At 42.7% G+C, this 24,817-nt stretch overlaps 1 protein-coding gene across 1 annotated transcript in view; it reads right to left on the minus strand.

Moving 5' to 3' along the window:
- Positions 1–24,714, minus strand: part of syde2 (synapse defective 1, Rho GTPase, homolog 2 (C. elegans)) — a 49,120-nt gene extending 24,406 nt beyond the window's left edge. The window contains exons 1-4 of the mRNA XM_084909239.1: positions 22,629–24,714; positions 13,659–13,960; positions 12,910–13,306; positions 1,454–2,589 (exon numbers count right to left, since the gene is read on the minus strand). Of these exons, the coding sequence (XP_084765365.1) occupies positions 1,454–2,589; positions 12,910–13,306; positions 13,659–13,960; positions 22,629–24,675 (3,882 nt within the window). The 5' untranslated portion in view covers positions 24,676–24,714. The remainder of the gene's footprint in view (positions 1–1,453; positions 2,590–12,909; positions 13,307–13,658; positions 13,961–22,628) is intronic.
- Between the last annotated feature and the right edge of the window lie 103 nt (positions 24,715–24,817).

Below are 24,817 nucleotides of genomic sequence, written 5' to 3' on the forward strand. Positions count from 1 at the left end.
AGTTGCAGTCTTTTCAAAACACTCACAAACAACCAGCATCTCGCAGAAGCCCAGAGGACACACAATTCTAAGCGACTTTGAGAGAAAGTCTCCATAAAGCCATTTGAAAAGGCGCAATGCTACACATCTAGCCATACGTGCTTTGGTGACACAACCTGCAAATTCCTCTGGGATCTGGTGTCATCCTCATCGTGAACTCTATCTGCCTGCAGCCTGGAGGAGCCCTTACACTTGATCTCAGACTGATAGCATGTACAAAGGCTGCTCTGCATCTTTGTGAAGAAACAAAGGCAGCAAAACAGCTGCGAGGGACAGACGACAAACACTGTCAGACTGAGTGAAGGAGAAGCAGAGACAGATATCACAGCACAGAATTACAGAGTGAATAAGGCAGTGGTTACCATCAGACTCACATCTTATATTTGTGTATACCGCACAAATATCCCTAAACCAATTTAACACTGCACTTTAACACTGTCTGACTCACAGAAAGTGAAAAGTTAAAAAAGAAGACTAAAACGAAGCTGTAGGTGATTGAGAGCTGTATTTCTCTTCCTGTTTAAATGTCAGTGCAATTCAACCACCAGTCAGACTTTCAGACGTGTTGCTAATATGCAACCTTAAGTTTTAAGCCACAGGCTTACTGGAGTTGGAGAGTAAAAAACAGTTTACTGGAACTCAAATGAATAAATTTCTCCAATTTATTATAAATTGGAAGGTTTGCTGCTACTACTACTGCTGTACTGCCGTAGGTGGTAGAAGACAGAGTCTAATATAATGCACAGGCACCAAAAGTTTGCCTATTGAACCTTGCATGCCCCTCTAGAGAGATCAGTCAAGAACACTCTAGAGGGGCAAGCAAGGCACTGCCATTGGTCCTTGCATGCCCCTCTAGAGTGATGAGTCAAAAACAGTGGTCAGACGTTATTATTGCTGCTGTCTCAGTTCTAATTAGGAGAAACGCTTCTTCCTCTCTGTGCTCTCTCTATGCTGGGTGTCAAAGGCCTCATAAACTCTCATTTCCTCTGTCACTCCTGCTATGACTATAGCAACCTCTTAACTCTGAGCCTCTTTCCCTGAATAAAAGAGCCAGTTGCCTCAGGAAGCCAGAAACTGAGTGACATCATTAAGTGTGCTACGTCTCCTCTGTCCATTCAGTTCATGCCGGTTATTGAGCCTTCCTGATGGCTGCAGGGTGTGTGCTCATTTCATGGAGCTAAAAAGATGCTGTGGATGTGGAATTATTCCTCCAGCCATTCTTTCCCTCCTATTTTAAAAATTATTCCTAAAATTGGACATTACCAGCCTTATTTAAAAATGAATCTGACTCATTAGAGAAGAGGATTAGACTATATATATAAGCATGTTTCAAAACAGAGATATTGTACTTTTATTCTTATTTTTTGATAAAAAAAAAATTCTTTGGGGAAAACGAGAACAGAATTACACTCACCTGACAGCCTCTCTTCTCGATTTCATTGATGCATTTGCTTATAAGAAGTGGTACCATCAGTCCTGTATTTTCCCTCTCCACCACTCGCCACACCTCCACACCAAACACCTGTGGCTCCCTGTCTCCATCTGGACCACCGTTCAATGAGTTCTGCCACTGCTCCATCAGACCCAGCTTGACATAGATAACCCCACGTGGCTCCAGCTTTACCGCCAGCTGGTGGGAACGTGTCACTCTGAAGAGAGCAGGCAGTACCACTGTGCCATGGCAGCAAACACGGTTGCGTCTGGGTGTGGGCTCCCAGCTGAACACTACCAGCTTCAGATGTTGGGCATTCTCCAGCTCAATGTTGAAGGTGTGGTCCATATCTAAAAAGGTCGTTCGACAGGTGAGGAGAGCGGTTCGTGCTTTGTTAACCGAGTCCACCTGGATGGCACAGTAGACATCTCTAGAGTCAATACGTGGGGGTTTGAGGTCCTCTGCACCATAAAAATGCAGACTCATCAGTCCTGAGATGTACTGGCTGCACTTGGGCTGCTCTGAGAAGCTGTAATGACGGAAAGCATCAATGTCCAGCTCTGTGCCATCGATTCTGGAGTTTCCACCTCCTCCTTCTGTATCCTTGCCTTTTCCTCCCTTCCCCTCTCCAGACCCATGTTTGCCAGATTTGGCCACCAGCTCTGGTGAGTCACCATCGCTGAGGTAGCCACCTTTACTGGCAGACTTTGAGCTACCACTGCTTTTCTTCTTATAAAAGCTGTGCTGTGTGGACACACTGCTATCCAGGTGGTAGCGTGAGATCACATTACGGCTAGCCTGCCCACCCCCAGATGAAGCTAACCGAGGAGGCCCTGAAGTCTGCAAGACAACCTCTGACCCGCTGCCATTTGCTTTTGGAGAATGGGCCCTCGGTTCTAGCTGACTGCTTCCATTGCTGCTGCTGTTGTTTTGGGTCCCCTTGACGCTGAGCTTACGGCTTAGCTCTGGGAGTTTCTTCATCTTCATGGAGATCTTCCTGACGGTACGTGGGGACTTGATCTTGTCTGGGAAGGACCAGTTGATTGAGCTGCTCTTCTTGGCCGGGTTTGGGCTGGAGGGAGGTGAAAAGTTGGCGGTGTTGGGCAGGTCAAGACAATCTGCAAAGGAAATGACAGGACAAGAGAAAATGTGATTATTCTTTCTTTGTATTTTCATGTTTATTTAGTCATTAAGGTTGTATTGGTACCATACAGGTGCAGGAATAGGGAGTGCAGAGTTTGTGTAGTATTGAAAGAAATAGACAAGCAACCATCAGTCACAAATTCTTTAGGTTACTGGTTCCCCAGGATAATTTTACTTAGATATAGACAGGAAAAAAAATATTTAAAATCAAAGGCGTGAACCATAATTTACAGGAAAGTGCTACACCCTCACAGCACATCATCAAGTGATTAGGTTTACATGAAACCCAGTAATCCAGTGACAGACACATATGGGAGGCAACGCTTCATATAAACACTTCAGCACTTTATAATACAGCTACAGTCTATATATGTAGACCCAAGCTATGTTCAAGATAATTAACGGCTATGATGAAAAGGGTTGCTGAAATGGATGTAATATGAAAAATTTTAATATCTTTCTGAGGCCTCTTTGCAATATATTGTATTAATTCAACTAAGCACGATGGAAATTTTAGTGGAATCTCATTACTCTTCCAAAAGAAAGAAAAGCAGGGAAATGTCTTTCCGGAGACACCAGCTGCTTCAGGGTTGAGGTAGAATTACTCAGTCATTATTCAAGCTGGAAGATATCCATTTGGGGTTGACCTTGTAGGCAGCTCTCGCCTACCTTGATGTCTAAATGAACATGAAAATTTCTGTGTCTATAGAGTGTCTGACAACCACTGTTTTAGTCTACAGGACTTAAGCTTTCATTTTATTTTGGTCTATTTTGGAGAATTTGCAGTAGAATTTAAGTTCAATACAGACACAGCTGTTAAGGCTAATGCGTTACCAGTTACCATTTTTGGTCTCTTTACTTGCTATAAACTTATTCCCTACCAGTCATTGGTACTAACATCAGTCGCTCTGTCTCCTCTCTCTCCTCTGGGTCTGTCTGAGCCTTCTTGGTTAAAATAGCTGACTGTATCTGAAAGCAATGCCAATGACTGACAAAAACCCCAAAAGAATTCGCTGCAGGCTCTGCTATCAGGAACTCACAATACAAGCCACCCATTTCAGATCCAGGAATCTGATTCATAGTTCATTTGAATTTTGAACACTTTCTTGTACTGACAACAGCCCATTTGTATATTCTTTCTATTAGTTTGAATTCAGGTCCCCACAGCCCAACACACTGTCATCTTCCAAGCCCCCAAAATGGCATAAAAACGGAAAGAGCTGACACAGAGTCAGATACGATTTGAGTGATTAAAGTGGAATATGTCAAATTATGAGCATCCTGCCTAGTCTGCCCTACAGGAAGCTTGAACCTGTCTTAAATAACTATTTTCTGCTTTCAGCACTCCTTTAACAAGATTCCCTCCATGGCTTACCTGCCTTTTTTTAACTAAAGAGCTGATACCTCACTGCATGGGTCATGGAAGATTAAAGCTGAAACACATGATTCAGAGAAGGAATTTACTTTTTGAAGGTCTTTTGATGAGTGTTTTTAGATCTGGCCTAGATATTAAGCAACACGAGTGAATAGCTCCTCAGTGTTGGCACTGAGAAGCTATTCAACCCATTCACACTATGAATTGTATTGAGTTGAGAATCCTTGTTTAAGCCACTAATGTAGTTTTTGTTTTGAATGGCTAATTACTTTCTCTGAATAAACTCTGGAAACAAATAGTGATGTAAGAGACAGAACAAATATGGAGAGAGCGACAAAGTGAACAGAGGAAGAAGCAGAGAGCGCCTGATCCTGCCAACTTCACCAGTTCTATTTTTCTGAGGGAACCCGCTGTGCTATTCTGGGGTGAGGGCCCACGGGTGAAAAGAGGGAGGCAGAGGAGGTGCAACAGGATGGAGAGAAGGGTAAGATGGGGGGCAGGAGCAGGGCAGGGTGTAGCCGACAGATGAGGGACAAAGGCACCCCTTGTCCAGGCACTCCGAGGTCTAGATGGACGACTGGAAGGCTGGCAAGCCCACTGGTGAATGTACAAAATGAACACGGCTGTTCTCTCACATTCCTCATCAAACCATGTTTACACTCCTTTTAGCCCAGCTCAGTAGCCTTCCTTGTCACAGCTTCCTGCCTATAATAGACATAGAGGTACTCTAAGATGGGAAAAAACGGGTGGAGACCACTGGTAGTGCAAATACACCAAACATCAGGGGTAGTATACAGAGAGCTTTTGGGAGGAGTTTACAAGTGAAATTCCTCATGAAAAAACAGATAACTCATTTTGTTCTCTTATAATGTGAATTACAGTACGGATCAGATAGAGTACAACTAGAACCCGTATTGGATTGAACCCACGGGTTTTTGTGCACAATAGTGTATTTGGTAAACGTGCATTTAATACAGGCTGTACATAAACATTGAGAATTGTCACTTAATTTACAGTAAAAACAATCCTGTCTCTTGTTTAAAGTGGTAACAATACAGCCACAGGAAAACAACACATGTCAGGCAATATCCTTGCTAAAATGGGCCTATGGCTATTTGTTTTACAACACTTTATATAAGACTAAGCATATATCTGATTAAGGAAAGTAACTGTACCGTTGCTGTCCAGACAATGCTTGTACTACTAGAACCAAACATGGTATTACATTAATTATAATATTGTAGATTCTGCTAATCTCTTAGTTTGGGCAGCCTCAACATGTTCAAGTTAAGCTTGAAGGCAAAAAGCACCAGCGTCAAAAGATTTATATGAGAAATATCTGAGCAAGATTATATAAACAAGGATATTTTTAATAGTTGTGTAGGGGCATCATGATTAGTGTTTATAATATCAGCGATTTTTAAAAGCGAAATATTGGCATTGTGTTATTAACACAGATAGATGATATTAGTTACAGACCTTTACGCGGCATCCGTGCACACGTCTTGAGTTTTGAATTTGAATGAAAAAGTTTGTTTCTAATCAAACTGTCATCCCAGTAATTATTGAACTTGTGCCAGTGCAGTAAGGACAGCTGTTGCATCATTGCTGAATTAAAACACAGGACAGTAGAAACACACCAGCCACGTTTTATGACTTACATTAGCTCATTTACCTCACTAACAAATGCATTCACCTTCTAGAGCGAGAATCGTCAGCTCTCTGCTGCTGTCACATTCTTTGGATAATCAACATGGACCGAGGCAACACACACTAATCCTAAAGGTAATAACACTTGCACTGTGTGACTGTGGCACATACACACACATGAAAGCTGTGTCCTCTGTAGCCTCTGGCCTTGTGGCAGCAGCCAGCGGGGTAACGTGACACCTCACAAGCTTAGGTTCAGGGGCGATGACTTGACACCCAGCCCTCCAGGGCCATGTTCTTAGGTCAAAGGGCAAAAGGTCTGCATTCTTCTGGAGGACACCTGAGCTGGCTAACTGTGTCAACCTACAACATTTTATCATGGACATGCACCCACCGTATTACTGTAACACAAAGCAAGAGTGCTTTCATAAAAACACACATAAGCACATGCCTTTCCTGATCCTGCTGCCCTCGGCCACTGACACCTCTTAACAAAGCTCAGGAATTTATGCCGATGCTTTATCACAGTACTGGCACCAGACAGGTGTAAGAATAGGGAGTGTAGGGTGTGGGTGCATGCGAGGGAAAAACAGTTCATTGCCAAATACACCTGACAGCAGACACAAGACAACCAAGATGGAAATAATAGCGAGACAATATGAAGTGTCTTGCAATTAAACAATTATCAGGCACCTGGTCAGCAAGAATGTGAGACTGTGTATTAGCCGTGTGTCTGACAGTGAACATGAGAAAGACTATTTGCTCTGCATATACTCTGATAAGCCTTGGAGGGAGACAATAATCTGGAGTTCAAGATTGTAAAATTGCTGGTATTCACTTGAGTGCATGTGCCCGTACAAGCACGTCTGCCAAATGTGCATGTGTTAACTGTTGAAACAAAAAGGACCAGGGTGTGCTGACAAACAAGGGGAGTGTAAATAAACTGGTGAATGGCATACTTGTCCTGTAGTTTCTTTACCCGGTGACCGAAGCTCAGCTTTAAGCCGCTTCCTCTCCCCCTTGGCTCCAAATCATTCGGTGTTGGAAGGCCTTTCAGCGGCTGCAGGAGCAGGGCCATTTCATTACAATGGTTACAAAACCTCTGCTAATATATCCAAGCATGCAGTCCTCCTCGCTAGCACAACATGGCCCCCTGCCAAAGCACTCCTCATGTAGCCTCACTCGCCTACTGCTGCTGGCCTTTTCTTCCTCAGCTGTAACTCAAATGACAGAGAGGCTGCTAATTCTAGTCAGCCTGCAGCCACATCGGTCTCACTACACTGCCTCGAGTGAAAAACATACTAGAAGATATGTGGTAACTGTTGACATGCAACTCCTTTTTTATCTAAAAATAGACAAAAAAACATGTACTGCACAGATATAGTAAATGCAGTAAATAAATATCAGAATATAAATAGAGATGAATTGCTCATCACATAGGGTAAGTGAAGAACGTTACTCAGAGACCAAGTGATTTGATAGCAAAGAATAACACAGCTAAAGCAAGAATGAGAGAGAGTGCCGCTACTAGCATCAGAATTAAATTTCATTCATGGACTTAGCCACCGTGAAATCACCATTTCACTTGTGGGAGGCTTTTTTTTTGAAAGTTCAATGTTAGCATTTTGGCAACCACCATATTTTGGAAGCCTAGAAGTGACCATTATTGGAAAAGAGGGCAGAATGCTAAGTTATCAACTAAAGCTAGCAACTAGAGCTGTACCATACTGTCCACAATAATGCCGTGGTTATCAATGATATGGGAACACAATGAGTTCACACTGACTGGAAGCAGCGTGCCAGCATACAATGATGATTTAGTACCTACGAAGGGAGCCACCACGATAACCTCCAACAAAGCGTGAGAGAACAAACAAATTATTACCATTTGGGACAGAAGCAGAAGAACACAGAGTCTTCAGTGATAGTAGCTCATTGGATAAAAAAGAATGGAAAACAGCTCTCACTTTGTTTGCCCTAATGCTACTGCTGCTTTATGATAGCTCCGGTAAGTGATAAAACATTATTCAGTGGGGTTTTTTCTTCAACATTGTCATAAATATAATTATCACAAATGTCCTTGAAATATTACGATATGCTATATCGCCCACCTCTTCTAGCAAGCTTGGTTAGCATAGCCTGTATAGTTGAGTCATACACTGTGCATCCCGATTCAGGCGCTACATCCTTCACATCTGGAAGCTGCTTACAGCATAGCAAGGCAATGAAGCCTGTCCAAATTTAAAGGTTCCTTTGAATGTGGCCCACAAATAGGCACTTATTTTCCCAGGTGGATGCACTGGGTGGATCCTTCATGGTCCACTCGATCCCAAAATTGGTAACTGTTGGGTTTTTTTTAATGTTTTAAAAAAATAGCAATGGTTCAAGCAAAGTGGTCTAGGAATTCTCTTTTAAAAAGTAAGTATTGTATTTCATGTCACTCAAATATCCACCAGTACAAATGTTGAAATAACAAAGAAGCGTTAAATTTTGCTAAAGATATTGGTTATTCGAGTTGCTACTTGATGCAGTTCAGGTCCTACATGCTTTAAAAGAATTTACTTTATAATGTAAGTGGTTCAAAAGCTAAATAATCAAATAAGATTTAATCTTAATTTATACCAATAATACATCTTGGTTTTCACTCAGCTGAATATCACACACATAACTGCTAATTAAGAACATAACAGAAACTTAGCTAAGCTATGTAAGAAAATATTATACATTTATTGCCAAAACATACAAACTTCACTGCAGAACACATTATTTTTCTGATAATTCTAGTTTTTAAAAATTAAAATGATGGTCAAGAGGTATAGCACAGTGACTCAAATTTACATAGGTGAAGCCTAAGACAGCCACCAGCTACCATCCACCGTCTGCTGACACAAACAACCCATTCGGTCACAAACAGGAGCTGAAGTGTGAGAGAAGGTCAAACGCTACACTCAAACTAGCTATCCTGTTTAAGGAGACTAATTATTTTATTGGACAGCACTGTGTTCATAGAGTCAGATAATTAATTATGAAGCAATACAATGAATTTATTCCTTGTGAGGATTTTTTACTTTTAATATAATATATGAGCTTTGGTTTAGACTTGTGCTTGGAAAAAAACTATCAAGATTAAGACATTACATAGGCTCTGGAAAATTGTGATGGACATTTTTGAAGTTTTGAATTTTTGTAGTTGGAAGAAAACTAATCAAGTTAGAAAAGAGTCGTAAAGCTCTATGAACTACCTTTGTGTAACTTATGACCTCCAATTTATGTATATTTAGTTACAGTATATAAAAATTCTGCTTTTACTAATGTTTTCTCCCCTAAAAACAGAGACCAGAAAAGTTTTCCACAGCTGCTCTGGTGCTGAAATGAAGAACAGAGCAGAAAGAGAGCTATGAGAAAACTATGTGACCTGAACTTCACATCTAACATCCGGCTAAGGAATCTGTTCTGGTTTTGAAGTGCGGCCCTCACAAAGTTGTTGACTTCCTCCAGACCCAACCATGCAATCGTCAGCATAGATTAGGTTCCCAGTTTCAGCTCAGAGGCGTGAGCTCTCTGTAACTTGCAACCAGGGCCAACTCTCAAACTCAACAGCCAGTGTGACCAAAACATCCCCCAGAAATAGCTCTGATCCCATTCTGAGTGCTGGCCAAGTCAGATTCCCCAAACAGGCGCTAAAGGGAACAGCAGATTGGGAACACAGCAAGCTCACCACCCCCAAAGTCCATCAATCATTATTCTCCATACAAATAGAGCATTGAAATGGACAAAAAGTCACTCAATAGGCAGCACACGAGGAGTCTGGAGTGTATCCGGTGAGAGGGAAAAGAACCAGCCAGCCGAACAGAAGAAAACCATGGTCGCAAAGAGTCATCTACATCTGCACGGCTTCATTAATTCAACAGATGCCCCTATTCACACTCAATCAATGAAGGGACTGTCAAATTTCTAAACCGGCAGATAAAGTGGTGTCTGTACGGTCTCATTTTCACAATGAATTGGAAACAGAAAACAGAAAAGATGGAAAAAGTTGAGAGTGACAGAGAGGCTGGACTGAAGAAGTCTGGGGCAGCACTCTTTGATTTTTAATTTTTTTTTGTAGTTAAAACCTTTGTAAATCCTAGATCAAAGAATATATCGTAAGTGGCATGGGCACATTTAGAAAATGTGGCCAACCAACCCTTACGTGGTAACTTAAACACAAATACAGTAGATGTGATAAAAGATATGGCTCATGGTGGCAGTTATAGTGATGTTACTACCAACAAACGTGTCTTTGCTGAGGTTTAGTTAAACATATTATTACCTATAAAGAGCCACAGTAACATACAAATTGCTATAACTATGTTGGAGGAGGTTTAAGCCCTTTAAAATGTGGAGTCCAAGACCACATTTTTAATAACGCTGGGAGTGATGGGAATGGTCACAATGGTAAAGCTGAGGCTTCAAAACCGCTCTTCAGAAACCAACAGCTGATGCTACAGTAAACCCTCTTATCCAAATATACTCTCTGTAAACTCCAGAAATAAGCAAGACAAAATGGTCAGTATTGGGATTCAGAATTCTGGACCACAAACCAATATTCAACATGATGGTGGTGATGCCAAACATTTACACGCAATCTATAATAAACACTGAAAACAGGTAACAAAAAGCAACTTCAACTGGCTCCGTTCAGCAGAAAAGAAATGTGCTTACCAACACTTCTAAAGCTAGACATTTCTGCCTGTTCACAATCTTTCAGCTAAGTTGACCTGAAGGGTTTGAGAGTAATCAATCAATCTTCCGACTCTGCAAAATTGGGGAACGACTGCAAGCAATCGACGGCAACCACATGAAAAAAGTGCTGATGCGTTTCCCTCAAAGCTATAAAATGCCAAAGTAAGTAATATGTTAATCAATATTCTTCCAGATTCAGCAGATACTTACTGATAATTGTGTGCTGTAACACAGACTAATGCACTTAGCGCTTTGAGGTCAGTGATGAAGCAGGTCACTCACCCAGGAAACAATGTTTGGTCATTATCTAGGCTTATTTTGAGGAATGGAACAGTGGGTGAATTGAAGGCGAGCTGTTGCCCTTTTTGCTGCCCACCATCCCCCAACACTGCCTACCAGTTTAAAGTGGAGGAGGAGTGCGGTGTCATTCTGCAGCCCTAATGCACATAGCAATTTCTGAAGGGAGAGGAGGTTTCTAACTAAAGATGAAGAAAGACAGTGAAGGAAAGAAAGCTAAACTAAAAGTCCCACTGCATCCACAATGAATAATCAACCAATAGCCAGTGAGTGTTTCCTCTCTGATGACACGTACTCGAGCACGTTGCTCTTTTTTTTTGCGGTGGAGTGTGGGATGGCGTCGACAAACCCACAGGAATCAATTGCAAAGTCAACAGGCAGCAGAGAGGGAGGCAGTTCCGGAGCGGGAGGGGGGGAGACAACACTGCTGTTCTCTTGTCTCGTTTTCAGGCAACGAGTAAACCAACAGTATCGCACACCTTCTACTGACTGCTCCCAAACTGCATTACGGGATGTAAATGAGGAACAGGTCTTTGAATAGTAGCATGTTGCGGAACATTGGAAAAAAATCTACTGAACAATGCAGTCCGGCCTCCACTTATGTCCACTCGTCTGCTTATCCAGTTTTCTCTGTGCTGCAAAATGGCACAATGGGTCTGACAACGAAAGGTGCACCAAAAAAAGAAGCTTACATTTAATTAGTGCAGCATGATTAGTGCTTTTCCTGGGCTGGTACACTGAGCCTCATTCTGATTTAATCCTAATCCTACAAGGAAAGTCTCTCAGGGCAGAGAGTTTTGCTGAGCCACATGTGATGTCAGCAAGAGCCAGGATGAAGGAGTTTATCATACGCCAATCAAAGCCTGTGTCCTTGTCAAGAGCACATTTGTTAGCCCTCACCGAGAGCTCAACGTCTCAGTGATCATGGTTTTAACTCTTAAAAAGCTGTCGTAGCCGTGGAGGGAAAAGTTTCTACTGAGCTTGTTAAGACACCTTCGCCCCTGCTGTGGAACTGTTGCTGAGAACGCTAAAGCTGAAGCATTAGATTTCCAAACCCAAAGCATTTAGCCTGTCTTTGTGCTCACACAGCTAGAAAAAAATGGCTGTTGCGTGCCACAGAAAAGCGTTGTTAAAAGTTGTAATTATAGGCTCAGCTCAAGATGTGCCAATTGGTTCAAACTACCATGTTGCCACATCACAGAGAACAAAAAGTCGGAAGTTAGAAAAAACAGACCGGGGCTTATTAAGAGACAGGGAGCCGTGTGCTGGCTGTCATCATCATGTCGTCGCTGTAGAGCAGAGTTGTCAATGACTTTCAAGCACACAAGTAAATAAAAAGCGCAGCAAGTGAAAAAGACAGAAGGCTACGATTCATTTATATCTGCAAATAAATCTTTAGGTCTTGAATTTGTTTTCTTTAGGAGAGGTGTTTCAATGAGCCATAATATACAAAGTTCACAGTGTGTGTGTGTGTGTGTGTGTGTGTGTGTGTGTGTGTGTGTGTGTGTGTGTGTGTGTGTGTGTGTGTATTAGCTGGAATAACAAGTAAATTGATATTCTTTCCTCTCAGGAATGAATTAGCCAGGAGGAATGAATTCCTCTGTCTGTCTAAGTTTAACTTATGAGGGACACTGATCTGCAGCGATGAGATTTGACAGCCGTGGCTCCTGTCTGCGCCGATCAAAAGAGAAAGAAGAAGAAACTCTCCTTCTCTGGCTCCTTATTACAAACTTTTGCTTTATGTTAATTGAAAACTGGAGATTTTAAAACCTTGAGTTGCCAATTTGGATGAAAGGTTGTAGCGCTAAATTCAATATAATCACTTTAACCTATTTGTGATATTGACCAGTTGGTATAAAATTAACTTAAATAGGATTTTGAGAGGAATTTCAGATTGCCTCTCTTAGTGCACCTTTTTTTAAAATTACACACTCCAGCACTTATAGGTGATATAAGAATTTCTATTTGTAAGCAGAGCTTTTAGTGAGCTGGGAAAAATGTTGAGCTAAAAAAGTCTGTTTATCTGTTGACTGGTAACATTGTCAACACTAACTTTGATTAGTGCTCAAGGTGTGCACAACTGCAAAAATCTGCCGAGAGAGACTGGCAAAGCGACAAAGAGTGTAATTGGCCTTCAAGCATCAACCAGAGAAAATTGGTAGGGAACAAGTGAGTAAAGAAGCTGATGAAAAGCAGGAAGTGAAGTTAGAATGTGGGAAGGTGTGGGTGTCTTTTTTTTCTGCCTTACCTGTGGGTCTGCTGCTGGAAGGCCCCCCCTCCTCCTGAGGTTTGCACGCGAGCATCTGCCTGTGCACATGTAGTACCTCTGTGGAATGCACAGCATTCCCCTGACTTGCATCTCCTGAACCGCCACCGAGGCTTTCCACGAGGGCCTCTGGCCCACCACAGCCGGATCCATCTAGGGACTTGCCACCATGAACCAAATCAGTCCCTTTGCTGGACCCCCTCTGGGGTTCAGCTCGAGGAGGGACGGTCAGCCCTCGGGAGCGTTGATCAGAATTGTTTTGCTCATCTTCCTCAGGTATGGGATTGTACCAAATTTCCCCTTCGTCATCTGCATCGTTTTCCTCAGCTGGGTCCATGCTATGAGGGTGAGGAGACACTTTTGCAGGACTAACGCTGACCTAAAACGACACATTTTCTTGTTAAACTTTGCCAGAAACTGCTGGTTGCATTTCTGCATTAGTATAAGACTTAATGGGAAATTAGGCTTATGTATCTAGTTAACTCAACTTAGAATAAACTTTGGAAGCATCTAGCTACACAGTTTCAGATTCTCAGATTACCTCATTATATCATTTGTGGGTTTATGACACATTATCTTTGGGACTATTTCTTTGTTTGTAGCCTTAAATGAATTCGGATAGAGCCAGGCTAGCTGTATTCCCCAGTTTCTGTGTTTTTAGCTAAGCTAACTGGCCAACTTTTGCTTGATCTATAGCTCATCCTTTTAAAAAGAGAGACCTTGAGGCTAACCTGCGGCAGCTGCAGGCGAACCGGCCTAGGGGGTGCTCCCCTTGAGGGCCTCAGATGGTCTGGGGAGGGACTAGGAGAAGGAAGTGGCTGATGGAAACCCTGGCTGCCCTCCTCGTCGGCTCCCAGCATTCCCTGAAGCTCATCCTTAGTGCACTGATTCTTCCCAAGTGAGCTCTGCTGCAACCAGTTGCGCTTCTTGGAGACAGTGATGGTGGTGAGCTGTGGCTTCCATGATGAACTCTCGTTGGTCCTGCCCGCCTCTCGGCTATTAGCACAGGAGGTCTGGACATTCTCAATGAAAGCTGAGGGAAGCAAGAGTGAAGAGAATTACAGCCCCATGCCAGCAGACAACTAATTTTCATCCTGATCACTATCATTTAAGTAATTTCTTAACTGCATTGAATTACAGGAACTGATCTCAGGCTATTCATGTCATGACAAGATGAAGAAAACATCTGTATCAAAAAACCACAGGTGAGGAAATGTGATATTTTACTATAAGCTTCTAGATTTCATCTCGTCTCTCTCGTCTGTGTTTTGAAGCCACATCTTTGATTTGCCTCGTTTGATTTCTCTGCTTTATGACTTTTGGACGGACCATCGTTAAATAGCTTTTATACCCAAAGTCAAACTTTCAATCACACCACCACAATCCCCTGCAGCACCTCAGCTTTTTTAACCTCATCTTTAGGATCCTAGTTCATGTGAGCTTCAAGAACATGTGGGTTCTGAATTCAAAAAGGAGATGGAAAGATGTGATAATTGCTGGTGTTACAGCTGTGAAAATAAAGAGGACAGGACGTGTGGAGAGGCTGATGGTGATATGTGCACAGTGTAAAAAGGCCAAATAATAGAGAGATGACTCAGTGCCTCGATGGCCCAAAGAAAGGAACAAAGGAGCTACTGCAAGAAAGTTTTCTCCAAGCAATCAAAAAACACCTTTGCCTGTAAATCAAATGCGACGCTTTTATTTTTACAAAGGTTGCTAGCAGATGCAGCCGGTGAAAAACAACTTGTGCGCATGTGTGTGTGCATGTGTGTGTGTGACAGGGAGAGTGAGGTGCTGAGGGCAGGGTCTTGCTTGAACTTGTACAGCAGACTCGTGTAAAAGACTGTTTTGATCCTCAGCAGCTACCAGACGAGCCCCTCCGCATGCTATAATGACAACATCTCTTTTCCTCAAGGAAATACATTTCCATGCATGTCAGGCTATCCAGCAAATTATAGACTTGAGAACATTTTCACTTTACAAAATCGACTTTAACACAGGGTTTTCAGTATATACACACTTGACTGTAGTATAAATATCATCCAAGAGAGGACATTAAAATCACACGGTTTTACATGCCATAACTTCTACTTAGTAAACAAAGTTTTTCATGCTCATTATTATTATTATCATTGTTAACAAACTTGACATTAGGACAAAGACACAGCATTTGCTTTTCCCTGGAAGTCGACCAGGATCTCTGAACAGTGTCTCCCACCTTTCCAGTGATCTACGCCATTATAAAGCAGTTGTTGTCCCATAAACATCAATTATGTAGTTCCTCTCACCAAGAAAAAAGTGGGAGAAATAACAACTTGGAGAAAACCAATCACATCGCTCTCTCTTCTCTTTCATTTCAATTAAAAGTGGTCCCCAACCCCGGGGTACTGGTCCGTAAAATGTTTGGTACCGGGCCACGAGAGGAGACCCTCTCTTGGGCCTCCAGTTTATTAAAAAAACGTTATTTTTAATAACGATAAAAATAACATTTTTTATTTTTTTAAATCGTTTTTATCATTAACTCGATTTCCCTGGGTTTTTTCCCATGTTATTTATAAATCAATAAATTTTTTTTTTGGTACTGGTTGGTTTTATTTTGTTGTATATATCTGTGACACCTTAAAGGCAGGTCCATGAAAATATTGCCAGACAAAACACGGTCCGTAGTGCAAAAAGGGTTGGGGACCGCTGCTATAGGATGTAAAGCACATTTTAAGTTTTTGTTGTTTTCTTATTACTGTGTCTGGAACAGCAACGTGTTTGCGTTGGCCTGGTTTTGGCTCTTTAAGGGCCTGAAGTTTAGTAGTTTTAGCCTGTGCTGACTGCCAGGAGAAAGTGGTGATGCACTGAGCCCCACGAGTTAATGCGTAGACCTAAGCAGCCAGCCTCTACTAATCTGCTATGGTTTATATTCAGATGTTATGGCAGTTCCTTATTACCCTTTCAACTGAGCCTGCAAGAAGTCTTTTTACTTATATTTGGAAATTTATGAGGGGAAACCTTTTAGAAAGTACACTACAATGAAGGCGGCGACTGTAAGCTATAGTTTACAAAGGCGTGGTCTTCAAAAAGGATTTTTTAGCACCACGAGATGTTCAAAACTTCAGCCTCTTAAGGCTACAATTGTTAGTTTGCATGAAAAACTCTAAATTGACCAGATGAGTTTCAAAAAAATGGGAATACACACATAGATTGTAGGAAAAGCAAGAAAAGGATTACTGGTGTGGAAAAGACATGATATGAGACGGGAGGAACATTTTGGCAGAATGGAGGAACGATTATAACGACCAATCCAAAGCTGCACAGCTCACTGTGTGCTCAACCTGGTACCGTAAGACTACAGAGAGGTGAGACAGTTGTGCACAAAGATTTTGTCAGCATGCCATCTTCTTTAAGGGGTCTTTCATAACTGGAAGAGGAAGCGAGTTCTGACATGAACAGCATTCCAGACCACAGCTCCAGATTTACAGCCTGGCTGCTGTCTCCTCGCACTGTCACACTCCTTCACATGAGTAACACCTCGCCCTGGCAAACAGCAGCCTGCTGCGTTGACTTAATAAGTGAGACTTTAGCCATTTTCACTCTTGTCACTCTTGCCTGCCTTTTCCTCGCAACTTTTTTTCACCAGCATTTCAGTATTTGAACTGCAGAACATTCAGACTTGATATTAAACACACAAAGGAACTTGTGGGTCTGCCTTCCTTTAATGACAATCTTCATACCACAATTACACTTAGGGTGCCAAATGAGTCAAAAACATATCAAAATGAACAGAAAACGTTAGGCCTCTTGTTTTTCCGATGGAACAAGAGATGCAAGGATGCATCTAATTTTAGGAATTAGCATTTCTACCACAATATCCTCAGATTTGTCTGCAGAATTTGCCTGCAAAATTACAGAGAAGGTTAGCAGCATTAAGCTGTTTCTATACTTTGTACCTACTGCTATATAGAAAATGAGCTTTATATTTTTAGCTGTTTGTTTTCCATTACTTTTGTTTTAATGTTCATGCTCGATAAATGGGCTATTACTGTTAACTGCATCCATAAATAAGCCATTCCTCATGATGACTGGGTCTTGAGCTTAATGTCCTTTATCTCTGTACTGAAATATGAAAAAAACCCACTATCATCGTTAGCTGTTATTCTCCTCCTGAAGCAAGAATGTTACCAAACCTTATGACAACCACCCTGAAGGTGGCCACTGGCCGTGGGTTATTAATCGCTAGAGGAGTCTTGGCCAGGCTTACCAACTGCTTTTTGAGTCGTGCTAGAAGCAACTGAAATAACCATCATACTACTACATAACTCATTCTGAAACAACAAAACAGCAGCTTCATCTTTCACCAACATTTTACAGCCTTCTGTTACAGAGTACAAATTAACAGACCTGGAAAATAATTCTTAGCTTAAAGTCTGTTTATTCAAAGTAAGGTAGGGAAAGATTTTTTGTATGTCTTGTGAAAATTAGCATTAGTGAATAAGCCCCTTTCACTCATTCCCACTTACATTGCCACATAAAGCAAGACAGCCTTCCAGAAAAACAGCTCTTTTCCTCTAGTAGCACCCAGTTGCAAAATATTTCCATACCAGAGCTAACACAGCCTGTCTGCCTCTGCCATCATTGTGTGTAGATAATGTATTCATTGTAAGGCAAAAAAAAAAAAATCACACCTCTGACCTGAAAGTGACAGATGGTACACGGGTGCATGTCTGTGGGTGGAAATTAAGAGAAAAGGAGAGGTGGTGCGTGCACTGAAAGGAGTGTCGTGTTTGTCTGAGGTGCTACAAGGAATGCACCTTCCTAAGAAAAAAAGAAAAATCTTATTTACTTGATGTGCTGCTGTGGACCTGTGCCATATGAGCCTGACAGTAAACCCAATTATATTCATGTCTAAATCTTCTGAGTGGCTGAATCTTTTTCTCTAAGACAAAGCGCTTGATCCACTTTCCCATAGGCTGTTCTTTTATTCCCTAAATTCCTTCTTTATAGAGGCTCCTCTTTTGATATGTGCAAAACACACCAGCTAGTTCTCGCCTCCGTACAGACAAAACTTTGTTGTGAATACAGTTTCGGAGCCTCCTTCAGAGGGAATCTTTTGCGGTGTGCCATAGATTACTGCTGACCTTCATTCATATGCTAATGATGATTCTTGGTGTAGATTTTTTCTTTTTACAGGCAGGCAGCGCTGAGATCATCCAGGGTTGCATCACATGTCAACACTTGTATCCTGCTGAGGTGTCCTGGCATCGTAGCCTGTTCCTAATGCCACTTCCACTTCGGTATGTTGGCTTGAAATCCAAAATCTTTTCTATGTAGTGCTTGTTTTCCTGTCTTATTGCTTCTGTTTAAAAGAAAAACTGATCAAATGCCCCCGAGGAAGGACGCTGTAAGATAATTACCCAATTAAGCTTGAAACACTTGCAATCCTAAGACAAGTCCCTAAAAGTAAGCGAAAGGCCTTTCAGGAAAGCTCTTCAGCCCTTAAGCTGCCACCTAAATATTACAATCTACACCAATCAGCCACAACATTAAAACCACCTGCCTCTTTGTGTAGGTCCCCCATTCTGTCACCTAAACTGGGGTTTCTCAAACCTTCAGGAGCAGGAAGCCCTTGTACAGAAGAAAATTTTCAAAGGCCCCTACATAAAAGTAGAGCCTGATTTATTGGCAAGCCGATATCTCTTGTTATTACCATTTATAACAACCAATAAATAGATATTTAAAAAGTAATGAATGACACTAGAAACACCGTTGTTATGACTGTTGAGGTTGCATAGTTTGTTCTCCGATATAGGCAGAGGCAGGCAGATTGTAAACCATTAAAAAAAATAACAACACATGACAGATGTTAGGGAAATCTGTTCGTTGTTTGTGTTTCTGAAAAAAAATCTCAGCTGACATATTGGTACATCCTATTTTTAAAATACCACAGAAAATATCATCAAATATCATGAATCATGTTAAAACTTCTATATCAGTTGGTGCTCTACATAAAAGCCTTTAACATTCTTCAACCTAAATACTTCAGACACATCGTGTCACATTAAATGTCTGCCCTTCTCTTGGCAAGCTCACTCTAGAAAAATAGATCTTCAGTCTTAATTTCAGGTTTCTACTAGCCCAAAGAAAACCTGGCTAGAAGTTAACAACCCACAACATTTACCGGAGATCTGTAGTCATTCTCTGTCAATATTATGGTATCATCTGTTATCTGGCCTTGAATGAACCTCAGTTTGACTGCTGTTGTGCTTCACAGGCAATCAACAGATTGTTATGTCGCTGATAACCTGCAGTTGGACTGACCGTGCCTGGTAGAAAGACTTTAACGTAGCCCAACAATGTACAGGTTAACATAACATTTCAAAATCCTCCCCATGAATGCCAGGGCCCAAGGATTTCCATTGCATTGAAACAGTATGATCAATGGCATTTATTTCACCTGTCATTAGTTTTAATTTTCACTGTAGTTAGTATTGTTTAGCTGTGATCATCCTCATCTTAATGTTTGCCCCACCTCTGCAGCAGATACCGTCATCTGACTCACACAACTCATAAAATCATCCAGGAATGAACCCAGATGCCTCAAGTTTCTCCTTCATCACCTGATCTGTCTTTAGAGCTACCATCTTCCATAAATCTGTCCACGTACAGACACCAGACAAGACAAATCACTGTGAAAAACCAAAAAACCCAGCAGCTCTGTAACAAGGTTTCTGGCATAATGCAGAAACCAAACGCCACATCGTTCTGACATGACTTGACAGCAGTCGAGTAATATTATATTACACCTGCACTCACATCTAAGCTTTGGAGTTAGGAATTCGGGTTAAGCAATGCTAAACTGTATACCTAATTCACAGCATATTAAATGTGATGCTTGACATGTTATTCTTTTAAAGAACAGTTCTGGAGTTAAGGAAATGTTGGTCTCAAATGTTATTGTGAACAGTCTCATGTTAATGCTAAAGGTAATGACATTGCAGTTAGCATAGCTTAGGACAGGAACAAAGGGAAAACAGCTAGCATGACTCTGCCCATCCACAGTTCACTTACCAGCATCACTTAAGCTCACTGATTAAAACATTACATCTGTTCATTTGTTTACTCTGTACACTGTGCATTTATTAAATTATCACTTTTATATTTAAAAACTGCAGAAAACCTGATGAAAAACAAGATATCGCTTAGCATATCTCATAGCCTACTCTTATAGACCTTACATAACATTGATTGTAATTACTGGGATTTACAGGTGCTTGTAGGAAGATTTTGTACATGAGAGTCAGACTAGCTGTTTTCACTAAATGCATTAAGCTAAGCTAAGCAAACTACCTGCTTATTGCAGCTTCATATTTGAACTTGTTATATTTTTCCGCTTGGGAAAAATATGACAAGTTGGTGAGTGTTGGAGGTTACTGGCTGCATCCAGGAGAAATTGGTGGATAAGAGGCTGCTGCACCATGATTGCTTTGGTTGCTAGCATATTGCCATGGTCACCCATAGTTTATGTGGGAGACAACACTTGCAGTTTACTTTATGAACTACAGTAAAAGTTGAAAAAATACAACACAAACTGGAAACAGAACAGTCACCTTCAAAGTAAACTGCCATCAACCTTCAAAACCAGTCAGGAAATTCACATTTTTCCCTTGCAACAAGTGGTTGCCAGATAGTTGGGGACTGGTTTCCACACACATGTGACCGGGGACTTAGAAACACTTGACTCAAATGAACAGAGGGCTTAAAAAGAAGTTAAAAAAATAAACAGTCTGCCTCCCAGGAGTGAATCCTCTCTATTTGTGTTATCTATGGCTCAGTCTCAATATCAGCTTTGACTGACACACCACTCCTGAGCTCAGTTCTGGCCAAAACATGACACCTGGATACTGAATGCCTGCCGGCACACCTGCTGCTCCACTGCAACTAAACACAACAAAACTATAAATCCTCACACTGCAAATACAAACATGCACACTCACAGCATAGATGTGCAAATGCATGCTTGTGTGCACAATATCGCACACCCACACATAAGGAGTGACACACAATAATGGACACTTTTCTTTTACAACAGTAATTAAAGGACAAGTCAGTACAAAAATAAATTAGCTATAGTGTAATTCAGACAGTATTTTTGTGCTACGATTTTAGGCTGAGGTTTAATTTCCAAATAATACTCACAGGGGAGGAACTGGTCTATTTTTAGAAAGTCAGAAATACATAAATAATTCCACGAACCAAGGATTACCAATGAATTCAATTAAGACTTTTAGGCCCAAAAAAACATTTAACAGGAACTTTGCGACTTTGGCATCTCTTTCTTTCTTTCTTTTGTTTTTTTAAATGGGTCTTTGTATGGTGTGGAGGCCCGCAAGGGCAAGATAAGCTCACGGCTGACCTTAATAAATACTTAATCACTCTTCATTTTGTTCATTCATGGTGGCGAATTAAGTGACACAATGCAAACATGTTAAACAACAGGAATGGCATTCTAAATATTCAATCCAAGGTCTCTTTAAAATGCAAGTTACCATGGAGCTGTCCAAAGCAAATGACTGGGGAGGAAGGCAAGATGACAGCCCAGCCCCCCTTACTCTAAATCAAACACACACACACACACACACACACACACACACACACACCACTACCACAGAAAATAACTGCAGTGGCTTCTCTCCTGCTTTTGGATTCCTCTGGCCACAGCTGTGGAAAAGTTCAGTTGGGAAAGCTGAACAAAATGGGGAAAATATGAGATTTGGGTGAACGGGTGCATGGAAACTAACATCTACAAGAGCCCTGACTTTATTTTTTAACTAAAAGACCAGAGAAGAAAGAGCTGTAAAGTTGGAGCTATGCTAAGCCGACAGAGGAGCGGCCTCACGGATCACACACTATTTCTAGCAGTCCGGCACACTGACAGTCAACACCACCCTGCACACATGGCACATCATCGTCTTACTATGGTAAACACTGTCAGAGACACACACACGCACATTTCACAGGCAGGCATGCTGGAACACATGCGCCGCAACATAGGAAACTACCACAGGAGGCAAAAAATAGAGGAGAAATTAAAAGGCATGGGCATGTTTTTGATCCATAGAGCACATCCTGTGCTGCTAAATGCCAATAAAAGCTTACCACACAGACACTTTCTGATTAATCTGCCATTTGATTGCATGAGGGGTGATGACAACACGTGTCACCCGGTAACAGTCGTTTTATGATACAGATGTTTTCTCTGTCATCTAAGCACAATCAGAAAATCATTGGATATGTTCATAATCAGATAATTAAATGTCATTCCAGTCAACAGACACACACAAATCCCACCACCAACACCACTAACAATGCTCTACCAGGAGTGAGTTAGTTGTTACTGAACTACGCTGTGAGTAATCCGACCTACGGCCTGATGTGCTATTAATCTGGTGTTAAAATGCACCTAAGTTAGTGTGAAGGATAAAAGCCCGCCACCGATTAGAGTCTTAAAAAATAAAAAGGAAAGCAAGAGGTCTGAGGTGTCTCGTCCCTTTGCTTTGCATCCAGAAGAGGAGGAGTGCGGGGTGGACCGCCACCAGAAGGAGTGTACTATGAGTGGAGGAGGATGATAATTATCAGAAGGGAGGAAGGAAGGTGAGAGTTGTCTGTTTTAGAGGATCCACGGGAGTTGAGGCCATGCCGTGTAGCCGTCCTACCTGGCTGCTGCTGCTGCTGGTGCTGTTGTGACTTGGCCTTGACAGATTTACCCGCTCGGCTGGATGTCTGGGTCCCCGGTTTACAGCTTCCTGGGTTAACCTGAGGACAGGACCGGTCCTGGCTCTGGCCTCCACCACGGGGCAAAGATGAGCCTTCAATGCGCTGCTTCATTTCAGAAGACAGCATGCGGCCTTTGTGCATCCACTCTTGCATCTTGTTGACAGTGACACCATGACCTTTGTTGGCCGAGTTGGCCAACTGTGTCTGGAGTTCAGTCAGCTCCTGCTTGTTGTCGTGACCCTGATGTGTTGCCGTCTCGGTGTTGCTGTCTGAGGAACTTGTGATGCTGTTGATGGAGCCACTGCTCTCATTCAGCTTCCCGCCCCGTTCTTCTTCAATGCCATCATCTTGCAGCAGCTCCTCATTGCTGACGGCACTGCAGAAAACCCCAGACAGCTCACCCGCTCCTGTGCCTCCTTCACCTCGTTCAGCTTCTTGATCATCACAGATTTCAGCACTTTGCGTTCCACAAGCCTGAACACTCTCTGAGAAGGCGTCCTGGTACCTAATCTCTCCATCGCTTGTAGAGCGTGACAAAGTAGGTTTTTTGGTGAAAGACAAGTTTGCCATGCTCTTACTCTTCAGCCTGCCTTTAAGTCCTACCTCTACAATCCCAGTGAGACAAAGCAGCAGTGAGTCGGTGTCTGACACCTGCTGAGGGCTTTGGTCCTCTCCTGACGACCAGGAGTCACTGTCCCTGTTTTTCAAAGACAACCTGGAGCACAGGCTGTCCCTGGACGGGCTGCTACAGGATGAGGTAGCCTGCTGCTCGGTTAAACCACCGATCTGCTGGACATCCATGTTGATATCATTCATAGCATTGATAAGAAGGTAATAAGCCTCTTTCAGCTGGTTCCTAAGCCTGTCTGTTTCCTGGGCACTGTTACTATCACCAGCCTGTCCTTTATCCTGACCAGGCTGGGTGAGCTCTACAGTCTCTGCTCTCTCACCGTCAGTCATTGGTCTGATTGTTTCGTAGAAGGGCAGAATTTCATTATCGTAGTAATCGTCATCTTCGCTGTCTAAAGGGTATGTGAGTGAGGGCTCTGTGGCGCACAGGGATGCCATGTTCACGTCGCATATTTCTAACTCAGTGGGGAAAAAAGTGGGACTCAGTGGACCACCTCTAACGTCCCCGGCATAGTCAGGATCGTAGCTCTCAATATTTCTGATTACGGCGTTTTCTTCGGTGTTCTTTAACATGCGGTTTGGGCACACGCGTGCGTAATTTCGTGCGTTTGTCTCCAAAGTCGGTCTGCTGTCAAAACTCCAGTTGGCATTGCTTTCACGCACGGCCAAAACAGTCCCTACCATGTGCCGGGAGCACCCTCTGTCTTTGGGCTCTCTAACCTCGCCATCAGCTCCTTTAAACCGGGCCTCTGATGGTCTCCCATCCCCTACATGCGCCTGTACCTGCGTTCTGCTTAAAACTGGATTTGAACTGTCCCCAAACCCGATTGAATCTCCGACCGAAATGCAGTGTTTTCTCTGCACATGCGGTCCAGGGAGTGGAACACCCGCGGTGACTCTGTCAGCGGACCTGTGCCCCGGTTTTCTCCTATCACCCTCCCCAAAAGCATCCCCCCCAAACGGTAAGTCTCTTTGAAGTGGGACCCCCAGGAGCTCCTCATTAACCCGAACCCTGCCCCCGCGGCTTCGCTCTCGGGGACGTGAGCCGGCCAACTGCGCTGCGCGACTCTGCGCTACTGCTATAACCCCGTCTGTCTGCACCACAGCGCCGTCAATATAATTCTCGTACGTACTCATTCTCTCTGGCATGCAATCCAGATCTGCGAACAAGACTATGGAGCGAGCCTCATCGGAGTCTCGCTGCGTTTGCAAAACTTTTTCTTTACCTTCTCGGCCCCCATTCACCGCAGCGGCAGCAGCAGCAGAAGAGCCGTATCCACCGCCGACCGTCGCTCCTTTCCTGGATTTCTTCCCCCGGAGTTTCGCTAGTAAAGTCCTCCGCAGAGGATCAGCCATTCCTTTCCTTTGCCCCCCCACCCCTCCCCCGTCCCCCTCTAGTTAATTCCTCCCGGTTTCTTTTTGCGCAGTTGCTCCAAAAGGAAAGGATCGAGTGGGTTCTCCTTTGCTCGCCGCGGTCAAAGCTCGCCGGGCGGACGGG

This window comes from Perissodus microlepis, chromosome 17, assembly GCF_051167445.1.
Source record: "Perissodus microlepis isolate ML-2025 ecotype Zambia chromosome 17, ASM5116744v1, whole genome shotgun sequence".
Lineage (NCBI taxonomy): Eukaryota > Metazoa > Chordata > Actinopteri > Cichliformes > Cichlidae > Perissodus > Perissodus microlepis.